Source organism: Gobio gobio, assembly GCF_949357685.1.
Source record: "Gobio gobio genome assembly, chromosome: 18".
NCBI classification, from domain to species: Eukaryota; Metazoa; Chordata; class Actinopteri; order Cypriniformes; family Gobionidae; genus Gobio; species Gobio gobio.
In genome coordinates, this window is record NC_137111.1 from 32041617 (window position 1) to 32061543 (window position 19927).

Sequence of the window (19927 nt, forward strand, 5' to 3'; positions counted from 1 at the left end):
TGAAGCGACAAAAAAACTTTGTTTACCAAATATCTCCAACAAGCGTTTATGAGAGCATTCACATGCGTGTTGTGTTGATGCGAGAGCCGGGGGGTATTCCAGAAAGCAGGTTATGTGACCGACCTGGGTATGTTTAAGAGTAAGCGGATAACCTTAGAAATTCATTAACTACGGATGCCTCAAATATATATCTCAACTCAACATTGTTCCACATCTTCTGTATTGCATGTCCAGTTGGTCTCAGGCATGTAAAACATCGTTAAAATTACTTGAATCATTGTATAAAAGGGCCATAAAAATACATGATAAGAAGCCTCGCCAGTACCATCACTGTAAAGTACAAAGTAAATATAACATCTTGAGTTTTGAAAATCTTATTAAATATAATCAAATTTCTGCTTTATTTAAAATTATCCATAACACTGTTGCTCCCCCATTGAGAAAATTTGTCACATTAAATTCGGAGAGAATTTCTAGAACCACACGGTCGACAGTCAGAGGAGAGTGCAGAGTTCCAAAATGTAGAACCACATATGGTCAACAATCGTTCTTTTATAAAGCAGCGAATCTTTGGAATATTCTTCCAAACGAAATTATTTCGTGCACAAACTATAGTACATTTACACGCCTGACCAAACAGTGGTTATTATTGAAGCAAATTTGTACGCACTAAATTGACTATTATATGAATGATGTATATTCTGAGTGAGTGAGTGAGTGATAGATTCCTGAAGTGGAGTGTGTTTTTATGATGTGAGGGAAGTAATGATTTTATGTATTATTCTGTATATGTTTTATGAACTTCTGTACATAGGGCCTATAACATCTACCTATCTATTCAGCTGTGTTAGCCTATATAATTAATAGAGTTATATTAATATAACTAAATGTGTTATATAGTTACAGTTATAATATACAATTATTATAGGCTATATTCATTTTAAAGCACTATTATAAAAAGGTAATGTTTAAATACTAATTAAATTCAAATATATAGTTTTATTGTCATCTCACACATGGATCTGCATTCAATTAATTAGCATCAAACAAACAATATAATACTTATTCTGAGTGAATAAAGATTACTTATTAAACGAAGAGATTGAAAAAATGATTGCACAACCACCAAATAGGTGGCGATGTGCACTAAGTAGGTTATGTAAATCGGCATTAAATAAAAGAAGAAGAAGGAAGTAGTATGCCCGTTTCCATGGTGAGTCATAGATTCGTTGCTCTGTTGAGAATGTCTTGTGTGTGTTAACTGTTAGCATACTCTGAGTTGTCTTGTGTGTATTAACTGTTAGCGTACTCTGAGTTGTCTAAACTTACTCCTGGACACGTTTTTGGAACCAGCATACCTCGAGTAAGCAAGGTTTGGGTAAAGTGGTATTTACGTAGACTGTCAATGGAGGGACCGAACGCTCTCAGAGTTCATTCAAAAGATCTTCATTTGTGTTCCGAAGATGAAAAAAGTCTTACGGGTTTGAAACGACATGAGGGTGAGTTATTAATGACAGAATTTTTTCATTTTTGGGTGAACTAACCCTTTAAAATACTATATAAAATCTTAATACCCTAACGTAATAATAAATAACTTCAAGTAAGCCATTTGTTGATTTCCCTGAGAGAGAGAGAGAGAGAGAGAGAGAGAGAGAGAGAGAGAGAGAGAGAGAGAGAGAGAGAGAGAGAGAGAGAGAGAGAGAGAGAGAGCAAACACTTTCCACACTGCTGTTGGCTAAATCCAGGGTGTGAATTGGGGGCAGGACTATCTGTCCGGCCAATAAAATATGAGTGTACGGGGAAACCCGTATGTAAACAGTCATTATTTTTTACATTCCCATTTGATTGTGCTAGTGACACACTTCAGCTTTAATGTAACCAAAAGCTAGGCCAGGCTTATAGTCTGTTTTATAGTAAATATGACCTTGATGAAAATTTGCAGACATTCCACTATGTAGTGTGCATGTGTGTAATTTTCATGTTGAAGAAAGGTCCAGAAACAGCCTCACCCTGCAGGCAGATAAAACAGAAATGTTATAATCGAAACTGGAACTAATACAAATACTCTAAAAATATTAGTGCATCTTGTATGTGGCAGAAGGGAACACTCAGAATTTAAACTCTTAGGAAAGTAGACAATCGCTCTAATTTATCCTTAGGGGGTTGGAACTTGATCTGAGGGTGTCTCAAGGGTGCAATCTCTGTCTCGAATGACAAGTAGCGTGTATGTGCTCACTTTGTCGTCTTTTTGTCTACCAACTATCAATGCCCTGAAGGCAACTTGGAGAAAGCACAAAGGCGGAAACTTGTCATGGACACCATCATTTATCTCAGGTGTTCCCCTTACTAAAGAAACCATATCACATGTTACGTAAGGCTTACCTGTGGGAGACACTAAAACTTTCAATGAGTGTTGACGCAGGTGCTGGAACTCCGTAAGCTTTTGCGGCCTGAGCGAGGAGTAATGGACAGAGCCTGAAGGCAATAGGTGGTTTTCGGACGTAGCCCCTCAATCACAAGGTCCTTGGAGCAACTGTCTGTTTCATGAATTTCCTATTTGGAAAAGACGTTTTTTGTGAAGGTTTAGCATTCTGAATTTTAAGAGTTTGGAGTCATTTATAAAAATTACAGGGATTATAATAACTGGGCTGTCAGCCAATTATTATTATTATTATCTAAAATAGGCTAAATGATGTGCAATTTGCTCTGCACATGTTCATTTTCCAATGCAGATTTTTCTCTTTTTTATGTAGCAAATTGTAAAAAAAAAATTGAAAGACAAAAGAAAAAAAGCAGCCAACTTAACTTATAACTGTCATTTGCTCTCTCAGAATATTAAATAGTTGTTTGTTTTGTTTAACAGGAAAAAAAATATATTTTGAGGAACCAAAACGTTTGGTGATCATTCCATTTCGACTTCCATTGTATGGACATTTTTTAAAATACCTTGTATGTTCCACAAGAAGAAAACAAGTCGTACAATTTGGGAACTAAACGAGGGTGAGCAAATAAAGAGAATTTTTACAGAATGATGACAATTCTGTTTGAAATGTTAATATTCAACAAGTAGTTCCGGTCCTTGAATCTGATTGGCTGAGAGGCAAAAGCTTTTCACTGCCTGGTTGTATCACTCTGCTTGTCAGTGTTTAAGTGTTCCAGACAAAGTGTCATTTTGTGTATTAGTGGTGAGGATATTACAGTATCTGTTTTTAAGAGTAAGTTATTGAATCGTTTACATAACCGGTTTGTTCATTTACTGTGTTGCTTGGAGAAGCGTGACTGTTTGTACTTTTGGTTACTTTTGGTTTGTTGGTACTGTATAAAATGTTAAGTTATTCAATATTAACATTTAGTTTATTGAACTAAAGTTGTGTATACACTCTAAAAAAAAAAAGGTTCTATATTGCACCAAAAATGGTTCTTGGCTCGTAATCATAGGGGAACCTTTTTAAGTGCTATATAGTGCCATATAGAACCTTTTTTTTTAGAGTGTATAATCTGAACAACACCACTCTTGACTGTGTGATATTGTTTAAATGTATAATTCCTTACCTCTTCTACACCATTGTGCATTAAGAATATCCTGAATGTCAGTTTCTGGAGTTTTGTCACTCGTATTCTAGAGCCCTTCTGTCCTCGCAGGGGTGTTCTCGGAGGTCTGATCTGAACTGTAATGGTCTGTCCTGTCACAGTCGGCTTTATCTGGGGTGGGCTGAAATTGGCTGTAATTTAGAGGAAGTTAGGTGAGAACTTCCACTGAAAAAAAGGCTATGCCACTGCCATCACAAAGTTCATTGTGTAATCTTTCTTCCTCTTTGATCGGCACCTCTAGGGGAGAGTGGGGTAAGTTGACCCACCTCCTTTATCTTGGCAACTGTACAATTTTCTTTCCATGTGACCATATATTTTGAAACCACGCACCATTTCTGACTGTGAAAATGAGAAGCACATGGGAGGAGTGGAAGGCACCCATTTACCAAACTTTTTTGGTTTGTCAAAGTACAATTTTAGCATAACAGATGTAATGTGTAGATGGCTCGCATCAAAGCAAATTTGTCCTGGTCTAAAATATTGATCCATATTAGTGATTTAGCAATGTATTAAACCATACAAATCATTTAGATAAATATTAGCCTGAATTGGTAAGCTAGCTAGTTTTATCCAAAATGGCATCTATGGGGCAAAGTGAGCCAAATGCAGTGGGATAAACTGAGCCAGCGTTTTAACCGACCCCATTATAAGGCACTGTAGTTAAGTTAAATCTCTGAAGTATTAATTTTTAATTTTACTCAACAAACTCTGTTTTTGGGAAGGTTACAACTTTTGTTCAACATATTGTTTCAGAAATGCATACAATTAAAGATATTGATTTGATTTAGTTTTATGCGCTTTAAGAAAATAAATATGAAAATTTATAAAAGGAAATTTGGTGTTTTTAAAATAGGCAAATTATCTTTAGAATTTCACATGGGTTTGATTCAGATTCAATTAGATGATCCGTTTACACCCAGATGGTGCAACTTACCTACTGACTCGGATCAACTTACTGGGGTAAATTGAGCCATAGGAACACTTTTTTTAAAAATGAGAACATATTTTTAGAACCCTTTGTCATAGATGTGTTCTGATCGTTTAAAATGATAGCAAACATCCTGAAATTACTTTAGATACTTTCATTGTACTTCTGCCTTATTTTCTCTTATCTTGAAGACCACATAAGTAAAAAATTGCTCATCTTACCCCACTCTCCCCTATACCAAAATCAACCATATTACGAGTATGGAAGATCATTTTAGATGTATACAATGTTTAAGCTTTTGTAAAATTAAAACAATGTAGCATACTCACTTTCCCACTGAGGGTAAAACCTGGGGCTAAGGACCCATGGTGAGAAGCCTTCAGAGGATAGGGAACGGACCCTGGCATAGTACCATTCTCTGGGATCTGATGTCACCTGGCTCAGGTCACACTCAAGCTTTTGGATGCCTTGACAGTGGTCAGAATCAGTCCACTCTTTGTCTCCGTATCTAAAATCAAGAAAGGTCATCAATATGAAAAGTTTCATTGCTACAAAGATGTGAGGATTCATCCATTTGGGTGGTGCTGATACTACAGAGTTTGCCGTGCATGCTTACATTTTATGCTGAACAAAATATTTCAGGTGTTTGGCAGCTTTGTGTGGCTGTTTCCAGTGTAAGACATTTCGGAAGTTCAAAGAATGGAATTGTACTTCGAGGGGAGCCAAATCATCCTGCTGAGAAGGGCTACCTTAAAAACAGTACAAGAGAAACTTCACATGGATGGTTTATTGTTTACATGCAGCCAATGCCTTAGTACCAATGTAGCCAAAGTAAAAAGCTTGCTTTGAAACAAAATAGTTGTTAAAAAAATGTTAACAGTGTCGTCATCGAATTTCACTGCAAGAGACAAGCTATTGAACTTACAGTCTGCCCAGCAGAGAAAGGCCATCGCAAAAACAAGGTCCATCCATTGAGGTCCAGTCAGGGCAAACATGTTAACAGATGAAAGGCATTTTTGTGGTGCATCTCTGATACCTTTAAACCTTACTGGTTCCTCTTTTTCACATACGTCACGGATGTTCCATTTTGCTAAAGGGGCAACTCTGTTCCCAGAATGTCATAATGTGTGTCATCCTGTACAGTGTATATCGTCATATTATTTTACTCAATATGTAAAATAAATGAATATCTTTTGTACATTATATTCAATATTAGATGTTATATATCATTATAAGAGTTGCCCATTGATCAAATAAGTTTAATGAGGATCCAAACCCACAACAATAGCGTCATAAAACCCTTGAAGAAATGCCTTTTTTTCCCATTTCATTTTAAATAGTTTCTCTGTAGGATGTGGACATCACGCTGAGGTCTTACAGGGAATACCTTACACAACCACTAACCACAGAAACCATGAGTTGACTGGAAACAAAAAATGTGGTTTCATCTTGTCTTGAGATGCACGTCTGTTCTTTAAAATATACATCAGAGCAATGCTGCTTTCACACCAGCTTTCAGCTCTGAACAGGAAAGGGAAATATACATGAACTATAAATTGTAATTAACTAGGATACCAAGACAAGATCAGTTGATACCTATTTTGGACATGGTGCAACCACATTTCCTCTTTCATATATGGTTTGAAAAGTATCCTGATATATAAGACTCTGACCTTTCACTTTGTTCCCTAGCCTTTGTTTTTCACTTTCTCACTTCACTTTTATTGGTAAAAGGGCATTTACATGTTTGATATGATGGGCAGTGTCACGTACCAGCTAAATACCAAATTTAACCTGATGCCATTTTCCACTGAAATTTGACAGTGGAAAATTATATAAATTGGTATGTAATTCCATGTATGTTAATTTCAATTAAATGAAAATGTTCTAGTTTAAATGTATATTAAGTGCAAATTTGTAATGATAAAGTTGCAATTTAGTACATTTAAAATATGTGGGGGGTGGGGGTCCAAAAACCAGTAAGTATCTGGTGTGACCACCATTTGCCTCACACGGTGCAACACATCTCCTTCGCATAGAGTTGATCAGGAATGTTGGTCCACTCCTCTTCAATGGCTGTGCGAAGTTACTGGATATTGGCAGGAACTGAAACACGCTGTCGTATACGCCAATCCAGAGCTTCCCAAACATGCTCAATGGGTGACATGTCTGGTGAGTATGCTGGCCATGCAAGAACTGGGATGTTTGTGATGGTCGTGGATGAATGGCACTACAATGGGGCTCAGGATCTCGTCACGGTATCTCTGTGCATTCAAAATGCCATCAATAAAATGCACCTGATGTGTTCATTGTCCATAACATACACCTGCCCATTCCATAATCCCACCTCCACCATGGGCCATTCAATCCACAACTTTGACATGAGCAAACCGCTCACCCACACAACGCCATACACGCCTGCCATCTGCCCTGTACCGTGAAAACCGGGATTCATCCAGGAAAAGAACACCTCTCAAAATGCCAGACGCCGTCGAATGTGAGCATTTTCCCAGCCAAGTCGGTTACGACGACGAACTGCAGTCAGGTCGAGACCCCGATGAGGACGACGAGCATGCAGATGAGCTTCCCTGAGATGGTTTCTGATAGTTTGAGCAGAAATTCTTTGGTTATGCAAACCGATTGTTGCAGCAGCTGTCCGGATGGGTGGTCTCAGACGATCTTGGAGGTGAAGATGCTGGATGTGGAGGTCCTGGGCTGGTGTGGTTACACGTGGTCTGCGATTGTGAGGCCGGTTGGATGTATTGCCAAATTCTCTGAAACGCCTTTGGAAATGGCATGACGCTCCCTAAAAACTTGCGACATCTGTGGCATTGTGCTGTGCAATAATCATGCTGTCTAATCAGCATCTTGATATGCCACACCTGTGAGGTGGATGGATTATCTTGGCGAAGGAGAAGTGCTCACTAACACAGATTTAGACAGATTTGTGAATGATATTTGAGAGAAATAGGCCTTTTGTGTACATAGAAAAAGTCTTAGATCGTTGAGTTCAGCTCATGAAAAATGGGGGCAAAAACAAAACAGTTGCGTTTATAATTTTGTTCAGTTTGGTATGTGAATTACTGTAAGTGCAATAAAAAATCATGCAAAAATGCAAATAGCAACTCTTTTCCTTACAAATAAGATATATTTGTATTCCAAGTATGCATGGCCTTATGCAATTCCATTACGGTACAACACAGTTTTTTGTAATGTCCTATGATACATTTGATGATAAATCATGTAAAGTTTTTGAAAATACTTCTTTACATACTAGTGAAGGTGATTATTTGGATGAAAATTAGTGACAAAATGCCATTTTCATTGGAGAAAATATGGAGCCATGTGACGTGTGCACGTCATGGGCTGAAAGAGGGAACAAAATGGACCCCTGTGGGGCATGTGACCACTCTTTTGCACTTTTATTGATTAGTATTTGAGTTGTCCTCCTCTGAGGAAAAAAAAGACAAAAACTAAAATAGGCTGTTTCACAACAAAAGATTATTAAAACTGATTTAAAAATGATTTAACATGTTACCCATCACCCCCTTTTTTTGAGCATAGATATGAACTTAAATGGTTGTAATTCATGAAATACAGACCTCAGGTTGGTCTCTTTTTAGAGACACTCAGCAGATTATTGCAGAAGCGAAATCACTTCAGAAAGTGAAAGTGCAAAAAAGTTTAAGTTTGCAAAATTATGTAGAACCTAAAATTACTAGAAAAGCATGCCAAGCGTCCCACTGTACACTGACAGGTAACAGGCTGTACTTTTAAATATTTTTTTTTCATTTGACATGATCACAAAGCACACCTCTTAAAAAGGTATTATAGGCCCGGTTTCACAGACAGGGCTTAGATTAAGCCAGGATTAGACTTTAGTTAAATTGGAACCGTTAAGTAGCTTTTATAAATGTGCCTTAGAAAAAAAAAAAAAACATTACTATTGTGCATCTTGAGACAAAACAATGGCACTGACATATTTTAAGATATGACTGTGCAAGTTTCTTTAAGTTAAAACAGCTCAAACATGCATTTTAGTGTGGGACTAGATTTAAGCCTTCTGTGAAACCGGGGGGAAGTGTAGAAGGAAATACACTTGTCATGAAAGTTCTTATTACACTTAAGTGAAAGTGAAATACACTACAAGTGCACATTCAATACAATAAAACACTGAAATATTAAAAGTTCATAGTATTTAGATTAAGCCATGCAGTACCAAATATGATCAAATAATGTACACCTTGCTGTATGATACTATACTTACTGGGGTAACATTTGCCTTCAAATCTCAGGTGTCTTTCAGCTCCTGTATGTCCACCATGTGCTCATTCACTGCGAATCTAAAGACTTCCAGATGGGAAGGGTCAAGACTCTTTTTGTTGGTCTGTCAAACTACCTTTGACCCAGTTGCCATGGTTTCATTATCATTCCTACAGCTCTTCAGAAGTCCCTGCCCCACGCTGTTGTTCTCCCCATCTGATTTACCCCCTCTCTTGTGAGCTCTGTGTACTCATGGTGAGCAGTTAGGCTTCCCTGACATCATTTCCCAGGAAGAACAAAGGCTATGCCCCCTCACCTTTAGTGAAAGAAAGCTCAAAAGAAAGCTCTTTTCCTGACAAAAAAATGATTTGTACACTGCGTGTGAGTCATTGCATTTTTAAAAAGTATTGCAGTAATGTGAAATCGCTTACACTTTAAGGTGTCATTGTTACAGTGTAATTATATATTAAGGTACTCATTAATAATTAACAACGTGTACTTACTAGGGTTATGGTAGGATTAGGATTGGTTGAGGGCATTAGTTGCATGTAATTATGCATAATTTAATGTTATTACTATGGTAAGTACATGTAACATATGTAAAAATGTAATAAAATAAAGTGTTACCATGAAATCTTTTGTCTCACTTTAGTGTCATGTGTTCTGTTACTTCCCTAACCCATAATCCAAAAATGCAAGTTCACCAAGTTCATTGAGCCAACAGATAATTATGTGATTGTTCATGGGAAATGCATGGATCAAATGAAAGCAAACTGGCTTCCATTTGATTAATTCACACTTTTATGAGTTACATTTACCATATGTGTGGAAATAAGAGTGAACATGTATAACGTAAGCCAATCTTTTCATCTGCATGCATGCATTTATCAACCGTCATGTGAGAACTAGTTAGAAAAGTGATTTTCAAATAATTTTGTCATTTATATTGCGCTATATCTGCATAAACATCCTTTACATCTTCGCATATCATCCTATCTTTAAAAGCCATGTGTTTTTTTTTCCCATGAATAATGAATGTGCAGTTTATAAAAAGGCTTTAGAAGTGCTTGACATTCAGAGACTTTTTTTGTGCTTGAACTTCCTTGTTCCATGGCCTTTCTCGCTGACCGACAGACAGGTGTAAAAAAAACGGACAAAATTAATGATACCTAAAAGAATGATTATATAGTTTCACAAAATACTGACTGTGACTATAGGGCTCGAGGACACACCATTTAAACTGAAATTTGTTCAATTATAAATTTCAGAAGCAAATGGTTTTAGTTAAGATTTGAGTAGTTAAAGACTGATTGTTGATCATGTTCACATCAAGTTTTTCCATCTTCGACAAAGTCTGTAATTAAAATATATAACTTTAGATCCGATTGTGTTGTGATGACTGGGTGAATGTCTCTACAAGGAGAAATGATGAATGAGTTGTGCCTAAAGTTTACAACGGAGTTCAGCTCGCAGTGCAATTTGATCAGATTGTTAGCTTAAAAGAGGAAAGATGACTTGCAACAAATTGTGAAATGGAAATGGAAATGCGTAAGAGTTCAGTATTCGGTTTCAATAGAACTTGAGTCAAGTACTTAATTCTCTAGAATAATACTTAAGCATAATGAAGTAAGTATTTACAACCCTGCTGTTTAGTCTTTTTAAAAAAAGAAATTAAGCAAGACTTCATAAAATGTATCACATTTTTAAATGTTACTAAAGATATATATTTTTTAAATAAATGCTGTTCCTTTAAAAGTTCTATCTATCAAAGAATCCTGAAAGAAATGTTATTTAAATTTGATAATAATAGATGTTTCTTGAGCAGCAAATCAGCATATTATAATGATTTCTGAAGGATCATGTGACTGAAGACTGAAGTAATGATGCTGAACAGTCAGCTTTGCTGTTGCAGAAATTATATTATATTCAAATACAAAAAAAAGTTATTTTAAAATGTAATACTATTTCACAATATTTCTGTTTTTATTGTATTTTTGATCACATAAAAGCAGCCTTGTTGAGCACAGCAGACTTTTAAAAACATTAAAAAAATCTTTAAAAACATTTGATGGTTAGTGTATTCTCAAGTTTCTCACCAGGTCCATGAAAGCTCTGAACATCCTGCTGGATATCTATGTAATCATTGTTGCCATAAACATATTCCAACAATGCCAGTATTCTCTTTTATTTCCTATCTTAATTAATGCTACATTTATTTTTCAAGAGGAGACCGTTTAAAGAAAACACTACTACTCTATAGCCAATGGAGGGCAGTCTAAGCCAAAAGCAACATCCCACTGAGCAAGTGTTCCTGCATGCTATCAAACAACTTGGGCACATGCAGGTATTTTAAGTTGGCTATCATTTATGAGCATACCGATCCATTTGTTTTTGGATCTTCAATAACATTAAAACGTCTAAACAAATAATTTCTGGACATAAACCTGCTGAGGGATCAGTTAATGTGGTTTAGAGCAGGGCCTGCTGGAAGAAAGCATCAAGCCGTTCTGCCTGAGAGGTGAAAGCACAATGAGTTCTCTCACAAGAACCCTTGATAAGATTGATACACTCAGCTGGTTTGGCTAGGTCACATGTTACAGAATGCCGTGTGTGGGTGGGATAAGGAAGTACAGTAAGTATCTCTTTGATCAGAATAAACAATCTGTTGCTAGTGTATTTTAGTGTAGAATTACGTGCTGTTCAAACCTGAAGCAACAAGCAGTAGGCCTATATTTTTTTCAGTGCAATACAATGCTACTCCTGGAATATGCCCAAACTTGATTACAATGATAGCAGACACACCATATGCATCATAAAACGTTGAGCAAAAATACGTCAGAGAGACATGAAGATAAAAAGAGCTAGAAAGAGCTTTGTGACCACAAAAAATAAAAAATAAAAATAAATAAAAAAATACATGAAAATGTCAAATGGATATGACAATTTTAGGCTTAAAACTTACTTAGAAAGTTATTGTGGGAATAAAATGGAACCACATATTATACAAACAAATCATTTTCAAATAGGCTAGCCAGTAGTGGCAACCCATATAGCATACATCCAGGCCTCATCTGGGTCAAATATGGCACATATGGTTCAGTTCTGGCAGCAACAATGTTCATATGGGCTGTATCTGGCCCATACACCGGTTGTAGTGTGAACTATGTCTTGCTGTGTGTGGCAGATGTGGCCCATGTGACCTTTGCTGTTGCCAGAGGTGAGCCATTCTGTATGTGCCTTGGCCCAGATGAGGCCTGGGTATTCTATTGCCAGCCACACTCAGGTTAAGTCTTGCCATCATTCCATGCAGTATGTGAGCCAGAAGAATGTGGGAGATGTGGGCCACAACTGGGCCAGATGTGATTTGCTATCTATCTAGGAAGGTATTCCTTATATAGCTGACATTAGTAGCTAAGAAAATTAAAAATGTATTTAGAACTAGCTTTCATACCAAATAATACATATATGTGTTCATAAAACAGTCATCAAAGTGAAGTTTTTGCTCACAACAAGACGGTAACAGCAAAATTATAGTCATGTAAACTATTACGAATTCAGACTAGGTCTCGGTTTAATGCACGTCTCATTTAATGGGTTCTCAAAAAACGCGTTCTTTTGATTCGAATCTTTTCAATGAATCATTCGAGTTTGTTACCAAAAAGTGATAATCCAAGTGAGTGGACAGTATATATTAGCATTTTGAACAGAGCATTTTACTGTTGGTGCGAAATGTAAGTTACTAACAGTTTTAGCAACACAAAAAGGTTTTAAGCCTAGATGAATTAATTGTATTACTGTTTAATATAATATATCCAAGTTCTAAATGACTAATGAAAAACACAAAACTCAATGAAGGTGCATAAATACGGCTTAATTGGAACGTCAGTGACCACGTGAAAAAGCAATATACCTCACGATAAAGAATTGTTGAAATGCTGGTTTGAGTCGGAATCTGCCACCTCTTTTAGCTAAATTTAGTATTCACAATTGTAAATTTGGGGGAAATAAGCCGTTGTTTTAATTATAAAATTAGAAGTTCTTTAAAAAAATATGAAAGCTGTAAAATGTGTTTCCATTTGTATACCATTTTTAAGTTTGTCACAGTTTTTTTTTATTTATGTATTTATCTTATTATAATTTTTTTTTTATTCAATGTTCCCCCTGACTGTAGTTGTAATTCTTTCAAACAAATAAGAAAAAAGTTTGAGTCGGTTCTCTGAAACGAGCTGTTCGAAAGAACCGATTCAGGGAAATGATTCAGACTTTCCTTCACCGCGAAGCACAGGGCAAAACTGCCCCCGGAAACAGCCTTTCGCGGTACATGATTGGCGAATTTTGAGAGTGACGTCATATACCCGCGCTTTGTTTGGAACGTCAGCTTGTTGGCGGGATTCAGGCTCCGGGAAGAGACAAGCAGCGATTGTTTTGAGATGTGAGTTTGTTATTCCTTGTCAATTATTAGTTTTTCGTAAACAACATCATATTATTGACATGCAAGTGTGTAACGTTAAATACGCATAAGGACTTTGACTGTTGACAGACAATAAATGATATTGCCTGTAAACTATGAACTTTGTTAGCTGGTTAACCTAGCGTGAATCAAGTTATAATTCATTACTCAAGTAAATTATTGTTACAGTTTATAAGCAGTTTATGTAACGCGAGCTGTACTGTAATGTGTGTCTGTTTCTGTGTGTATTTATCGTCGATCTCTTTTCTCATAATGGTTATGCTCAATCATTAATTTTTACATTGATCAGATAATAATAATGTTTATAAAAGACGTCATATTGTTGTCTAGAATTGCAATGCAGTTTTCAGGCAGAAGAAAGAAGCTGATCGGCAGCTCTCAGAATGATCTGTATGATCACTGTCTTCAGTTCTATGGACAGCCTCCACTGGACAACATCTCTCTCACTGAGTTTGAAACCTTTGCAGTGGAGAGGTTGAAATGTGAGTCACCTGCATGGGACAGATGTTTTTAAATGAGACTTATTTTTAATGTTCTACTAATATATTTTATATTATGAATGTGTTTTTCCCAGTGCTCAAGACTGTGGAAAATCTTGGGGTGAGCTATGTGAAAAATACAGATCCATACATCAAGAAATTGGAAGCTGAATTTTCGAGTCTGAACTTCCCACTCAGGGCAGAATTGGTGAGGACATTCTTCATCTACATGTGTATTTATTTATTTACTTACTTACCTATGGAGATACAGTTATGCTGAGATTTTGTGGTGCTGCATATGTCTAATGTTCATTGCATACATATTTGCAACACTACACTGGGCATTCAGCATTTGGCTGTTGTGAAGAAAAAATATTTAAAGAAATGTATTAATTGTGCAGGTATGCCATTGATGTTAGTTTTTAACAAATCTACCATGAAATTATCCCATACCCAATACAATGTTATACCTCCACAACTTAAGAAAAGAGGAAATTTGTTTTATGATGCTTTGGAGTGCACTCCATGTATTTTATATCTCTTTTTTCCCCTCAACAATCTGTCCTTATAATGCAGGATGACCGAAAGGTTCAGGGAGGCACATCTGAATATGAGAAACGAAGAAAAGACCATATCTCCCATTTCATTCTACGCTTGGCTTATTGCCAGACGTAAGTATTCTTAAAGTGCAATTGTCTTTTTTTTTTTTCTGTGTGACTCTAATCTGTCTTTGTTAGTGTGCTAAAATTAAAGCTATGAATATGCGTTTATGTAACATGAATAATCTTAAAGGGATAGTTCACCCAAAAATGAAAATTCTGTCATTTTACTCACCCTCAATTTGTTCCAAACTAGGGATGAAACGGTATGGAAATTTAACATCACGATTATTGTGACCCAAATTATCACGGTTATCAATATTATCACGGTTTTGTTCAAACGAGATGAAAGTATTCAAAAAGAACGAAGTTTTATATTTGAAAATCAACAAACAACAAATAACTAAAGCAGCTCTATGCATTTTTTTAAGCTTGATTCTGTGGGATTTCCTTCCTTAATGGCCGTCGTCAATAGCAACGCATAATGCATAAATAATAATAATTTGTCGTAAATATAATCTCTAATATTATCTCTGTAAATATATTCTCAAGCAATATTTCGCATCAGTGTTCAGCAATGATGCATTTAAATCTAGCATGTTTTGTGTGAAAGGCCAAACAGTATCCTAGTGAAATAATGCATATCCATATTTCCATATGATTTGACAGTTTATTTTATTAAATATCAAAATGTGTGCATCATACCTGACACTTAAATTATCACTTTACAGTCAGTTTGATGACAAAGTCGTTCTCTTCAAATGCTGAACTTTGAAACATGTATAACGTTACCAATGTTGTATGTAACTTTAGAGATGGTCCCTAAATTCGCCAGCGTTGTGCCAGTCATATCAGATATGCTGTGTTTTTTTAAAAACTATTTTCGCTGCTGAAATAGAACAAAAACAGTCGACCACGGCATGGTATGATGAGTGAAGCATACATCGCACGTTTATCTCTGCTCTGAGTGTAGATTACAGCAAGAGAGAGAGCGGCGCACTCTCAACAAAACTCTGGCTAATCTGAACGCCTCTGATTATGAGACATTGCATTCATTAACTCAATATAAACACGTGTGAGTGGTGTTGTGAACTTCAGTTGTTTCTTGAAGTATGGAGACCAGGAGACGTCGGATTTAAGACAGAAGTGATACATTTAATGAGAACTCTCTGTGCTGCAGGTCGTCCGAAAACAGTCTGATTTAACAGTACAAGATAATGCAATTTATCAACATTTCAAGGGGAGTGGTTATACAGCAGAGGAGGAGACATTCAAACAAAGGAATGCATATGTTGTGTAGGTAAAGGACACACCCTACATAACTGTGTCCCTCGTCCAGATTCAATCAGCATAACAGTGCCATTCAAATGCATAGATGCTAATCCAATCACTCAGGCAGTATTGCTTTAAACTTCATGGTAAATAGTCTGGAAATTTTATAGAGACAAAAGACTTAATGTCTCAACCACTTACACAGCCTGACGTCATCTCCTTAGAATTTCCTCAAGTTTACTTCAAAATGTAAAAGACAAATATAGATAATGTTTTCAGTTATATTCTATTACATTTGAACCTAGATATAACAATGTATAAATTTGTAATTCAACAGTGGTTAGAATGCGCAATGCGATTATAACAGACGGCTTTTGAGAAGACTATAATAAGTTCAACAGCCAGAGTGGCTAGTGTGCAGCCGAAATAACGTTACACCCGAAATGGCGGTTGTTAATGTCAAGCCCTGATTATTATCCCTTAAATGTCACCCTAGTCTTGTCTGAATTTGTTTGTTCGCTTCACGTTATAATTTGCCAGACGTAGTTTTGGTATTGAGGTCAAAGTCCACTTGCCTTGTGTTCGTAGTTTTGAAGTGTTTCCCCCTATTACAGTGACTTTCTTCTGGCATGTTCTGCAGACAGGGTGACCATCTTCGATTAAGTTTCCCTCAGGACTTTTGTAAAAGCCAAAATATGACCACACCTTAGATTTGGTCCTTTTAGAGGCTGAACAATCCCCAGAGTGCTGTCACTGCCTTCTTCCATTTCTTCTCATTCAAAAACAGCGGTGCGCTGCGTCAGACTGACGCTGACTGGACAAGATTTACCGCGAGTTTTCACAATCGTTAGCCTGACGTCGTCATACTCAATTCTAGTCAGAATTTGAGTCTGATACTGCTCCGTTGGGCTGTGATTATGGTGTCGTGCTTCAACCGAACCAGGAAAGACCTTAATTGGATAGACCTACAACCAATCAGAGTGACGCATAACGTTAGTTATCAAATGTCAACAGAACTCAACTGCACTTTGTTGCCATGTCCGCGGGTTGAAGCGACCCCAATTATGTGATATACAGACCCAGGAATGCGATTTTTAGCTGCCAGCTCTGCCAAAATAACACATATTTTACCCCCCAAATGCCTTTTTTCCCCGGAGAACCCCACCCGGAAAGCTATTGGGCTTGTTTTTTTGCTAGTTTTGAGGAACGTTAGCAATTGGGCGGGTTTTGTTGTAAAAACTTGGCAACCCTGTCTGCACGCACGCTGGAATAAGTAGTCTAACGTTAGAAGAAAAAGATGAGTGTAAACGATCGTTGCCGTGTTGTAAAAAAAGAATTTAAGGATACACAGAGTACTTACCAACACGATCATCATTTCTGAGAGAAATAGTAAAGGTGAATGCATATACGAACAAGTTCTCCGTTTAGGATTAGAACAAATTCAACCCCAGCGCCTTTGATGACGTGGATGATTACGTTACTGTTTATCATCTGTCCATCATCGTCTAAAGCCCGCCCTGACAATTTCATTGGTCCGAACAGTTTCTGTTCGGGCATAATTACTCCTCTACGGATCAAGTCCAGACCGAACTGCCCAAGTAAAAATGTTGTGGGCGGGGCTAAGTTCGGCTGGCATCCAGGCTACACAATCGTGATAATCATACGCGGTTTTAATGATAATTAAATTTTATACGATATTACTAACCGTCACAAAATTTTATCGTGGTTTTATCGTGAAACCGGTAATCGTTTCATCCCTATTCCAAACCTGTATGATGGTTTTGTCACAGGCCTCGGAAATCTGTCCACGACAGCAAAATCCATCCAAAAGTTATTTAGTGTGAGCTTACCTTTAGTTGAAGCTTAACATAATAAATACTTGCATGCTGGGTTTTTCTCACAAGCCCTATTCATTTCAAATGTAGGCCTATATATTTAAGATAATTTTATAGGCACATTTTTAAATGAACAGTGTCATTTTTTTTATTTTCTATTTTGTATCATGTTGGTTTGTATAAATTGAATTCTTTCCTTTTAGGGAGGACCTTAGGCGATGGTTTATCCAACAAGAAATGGATCTTTTCCGTTACCGGTTCAGTTGCCTTCCTTCAAAGCACAAGACTGACTTTTTGCATAAGAATAATTTGAAGTATGAGACGGTGAGGCTATTTTACATATTAATTTCACTGTTGAAACCTCAGCAATTCCCTTGCCTTTGATGTTATCAGAAAAAAAAATCAGTTCATTTAAAGGGTTACTTCACCCCAAAATGAAAAAATTCTCATCAATTATATCTGTCACCATCATGTCGTTCCAAACCCTTAAGACTTTCGTTCATCTTCGAAAAATGAAGATATTTTAAATGAAATTGAGAGCTTTTTGTTCCTTCATTGAAATTCCACTTTGTCGTTTCAAAAAGTTCACAAAGAGATTGTAAAACTAATCCATATGAATCAAGCAGTTTAGTCCAAATTTTCTGAAGAGACTTTATATGATGAACAGATTTGAATTTAGGCTTTTATTCACAAATAACATTCATCAGCGAACATAAACAGAAGTTTAACTGTACTTGCTTGACATGCAAGAACAAATTGGTCATTGGTTCTTGAGGACGCTCAAAAGCACTGTGTAACACAAGAAATAAACCTCATTGGTCATTTCGTTGATATATGTTTATATGTGAATAAAAGCCTAATTTCAATCTGTTCATATAAAGCACTCAAGTCTCTTCAGAAAGTTTGGACTAAACTGCTCCGTTCATATGGAATAGTTTTACGATCTGTTAATGAACTTTTTGAAATGACAAAGTGGTAGTTGTGTAGGCTGTCAATGGAACTAACTCACTAACTTTATCTATTTTCAGAATTTATACCTTTTAGAGTTGTTAAAGTGTGTATTTTTACAGACACAATATAATAGTTATTTCTCATCTGTAGGTGTTGTTTTCTGCCCTAAACAGATTCAGAATGCTTGTGATATTCCAGCTTCCCAACATATTGCTGACACATCTGTTTTGTAACTGAAACATGGGAATTGTTCAGTGCATGCACTTTCTAATTTGAAAGATGCCACCGTGTTCATTGATGAGACATGTACAGGGCCCAGGGAATGTTAAATGTGTTGTCACATACAGTCCTGTAGGGGGCAGTTGTTCTACACTTAAAACATAGCTCATCTTTCAGTTCCACTCTCTTTAACAATCCTAATATGATTTCAGAGTGGTTCCTGAATGCATGTTTTCTAAACGTAAATAAATGCTAAATGATATATTTTTTCATAACCTTTTTACATAATTTAATTGGCTGTTTTTCTTTCAAGTTGCTCTCTGAATAGTGGTGGGGAAATATTTTTTTTCTTTATCAAACGTTGTCCTTGCTCTATTTCTTATAGTTACTTGAAACTAAATGTCAGCTGTGCTATTTTTACCCTTTCACTTAACAGGTAAGTGCAGAGGAAAAGAAAATCTTGAAAGACAAGCTCATCAACTCCAGTTATGGATTAAGTGGAATCACAGTGGAAGAATATGATTTCTACAAAGTAAGATCATATGACTTTTTAATGATACAGAGTTTTTAATGATACAGAGTTATGAAAGTCTATTTCATGCTTCATTGAACTTTTTAAAAGTACAAAACGATATGCTGAAAGATTCACAGATTCATCATTAAATTAATTTACACCTTGTTAAAGTTTATAATGCATGTTCTATGGTTTGAGTGTCTAAACTAAAATTAACATTATTCATTGACCTGCGAATCCTTTGAAGTAAGCATAAGCTGTAACACTTCAATATTTCTGTGCTGTAGATTTAAAATATCTGTTATTAATAAAGTATTTAACTTTATTATTTTTCTGTGTCAAAGGTTCCATTTCAGGATGCCCTGGATTTAGTGCGCACAAGGAAAGTCTACCTGCTGGCTGGTAATGCCTACATTCCCCACCATGAAATCATCACGATTGTCCTGAATGACTTCCGCACAAGACTGTCCAAAGCACTTGCCGTAAGTAACTTGGTTATTTTGAGGACAATGTTATTGATGCTTCTTAAATGGTGCAATGACACACTGAGAAATTAAGTGATGATGTATGTAGTTACAAAATGTAGACCTTTCAGACAACAATCATTGATCACTAGAGGTTAATTTGTACGTGGCAGTTTGTCTAAGCTGACCGAGATGGATGTTGTAAGCAGGGCCTATGCTATGTTACTTTAAAAGAAGGCATTATTGGTAGGGATGTTACTGTATACCAGATTGGGAATGATTTGAGATTCACTCAATTCAATGATATAAACATCCCCACAATTAGCGTCCATTCCTTCACT

General features: G+C 36.4%; 2 protein-coding genes across 2 annotated transcripts in view; one reads left to right on the forward strand and one right to left on the reverse strand.

The window, feature by feature from the left end:
• Nucleotides 1-2403: 2403 nt before the first annotated feature.
• il22ra2 (interleukin 22 receptor, alpha 2) lies at nucleotides 2404-5514 on the reverse strand (the record flags this gene model as incomplete). The annotated part of the gene is made up of 5 exons (XM_079842267.1): nucleotides 2404-2553; nucleotides 3553-3722; nucleotides 4849-5027; nucleotides 5136-5264; nucleotides 5441-5514. 5 exons carry the CDS (start codon nucleotides 5512-5514, stop codon nucleotides 2404-2406), a joined length of 702 nt encoding a protein of 233 aa, XP_079698393.1.
• A 7641-nt stretch (nucleotides 5515-13155) lies between these two features.
• prim2 (DNA primase subunit 2) overlaps nucleotides 13156-19927 on the forward strand; it is an 81885-nt gene continuing 75113 nt past the window's right edge. Inside the window, exons 1-7 of the mRNA XM_079842572.1 lie at nucleotides 13156-13214; nucleotides 13584-13735; nucleotides 13828-13940; nucleotides 14309-14403; nucleotides 17642-17762; nucleotides 19045-19140; nucleotides 19467-19604. Of these exons, the coding sequence (XP_079698698.1) occupies nucleotides 13591-13735; nucleotides 13828-13940; nucleotides 14309-14403; nucleotides 17642-17762; nucleotides 19045-19140; nucleotides 19467-19604 (708 nt within the window). The 5' untranslated portion in view covers nucleotides 13156-13214; nucleotides 13584-13590. The remainder of the gene's footprint in view (nucleotides 13215-13583; nucleotides 13736-13827; nucleotides 13941-14308; nucleotides 14404-17641; nucleotides 17763-19044; nucleotides 19141-19466; nucleotides 19605-19927) is intronic.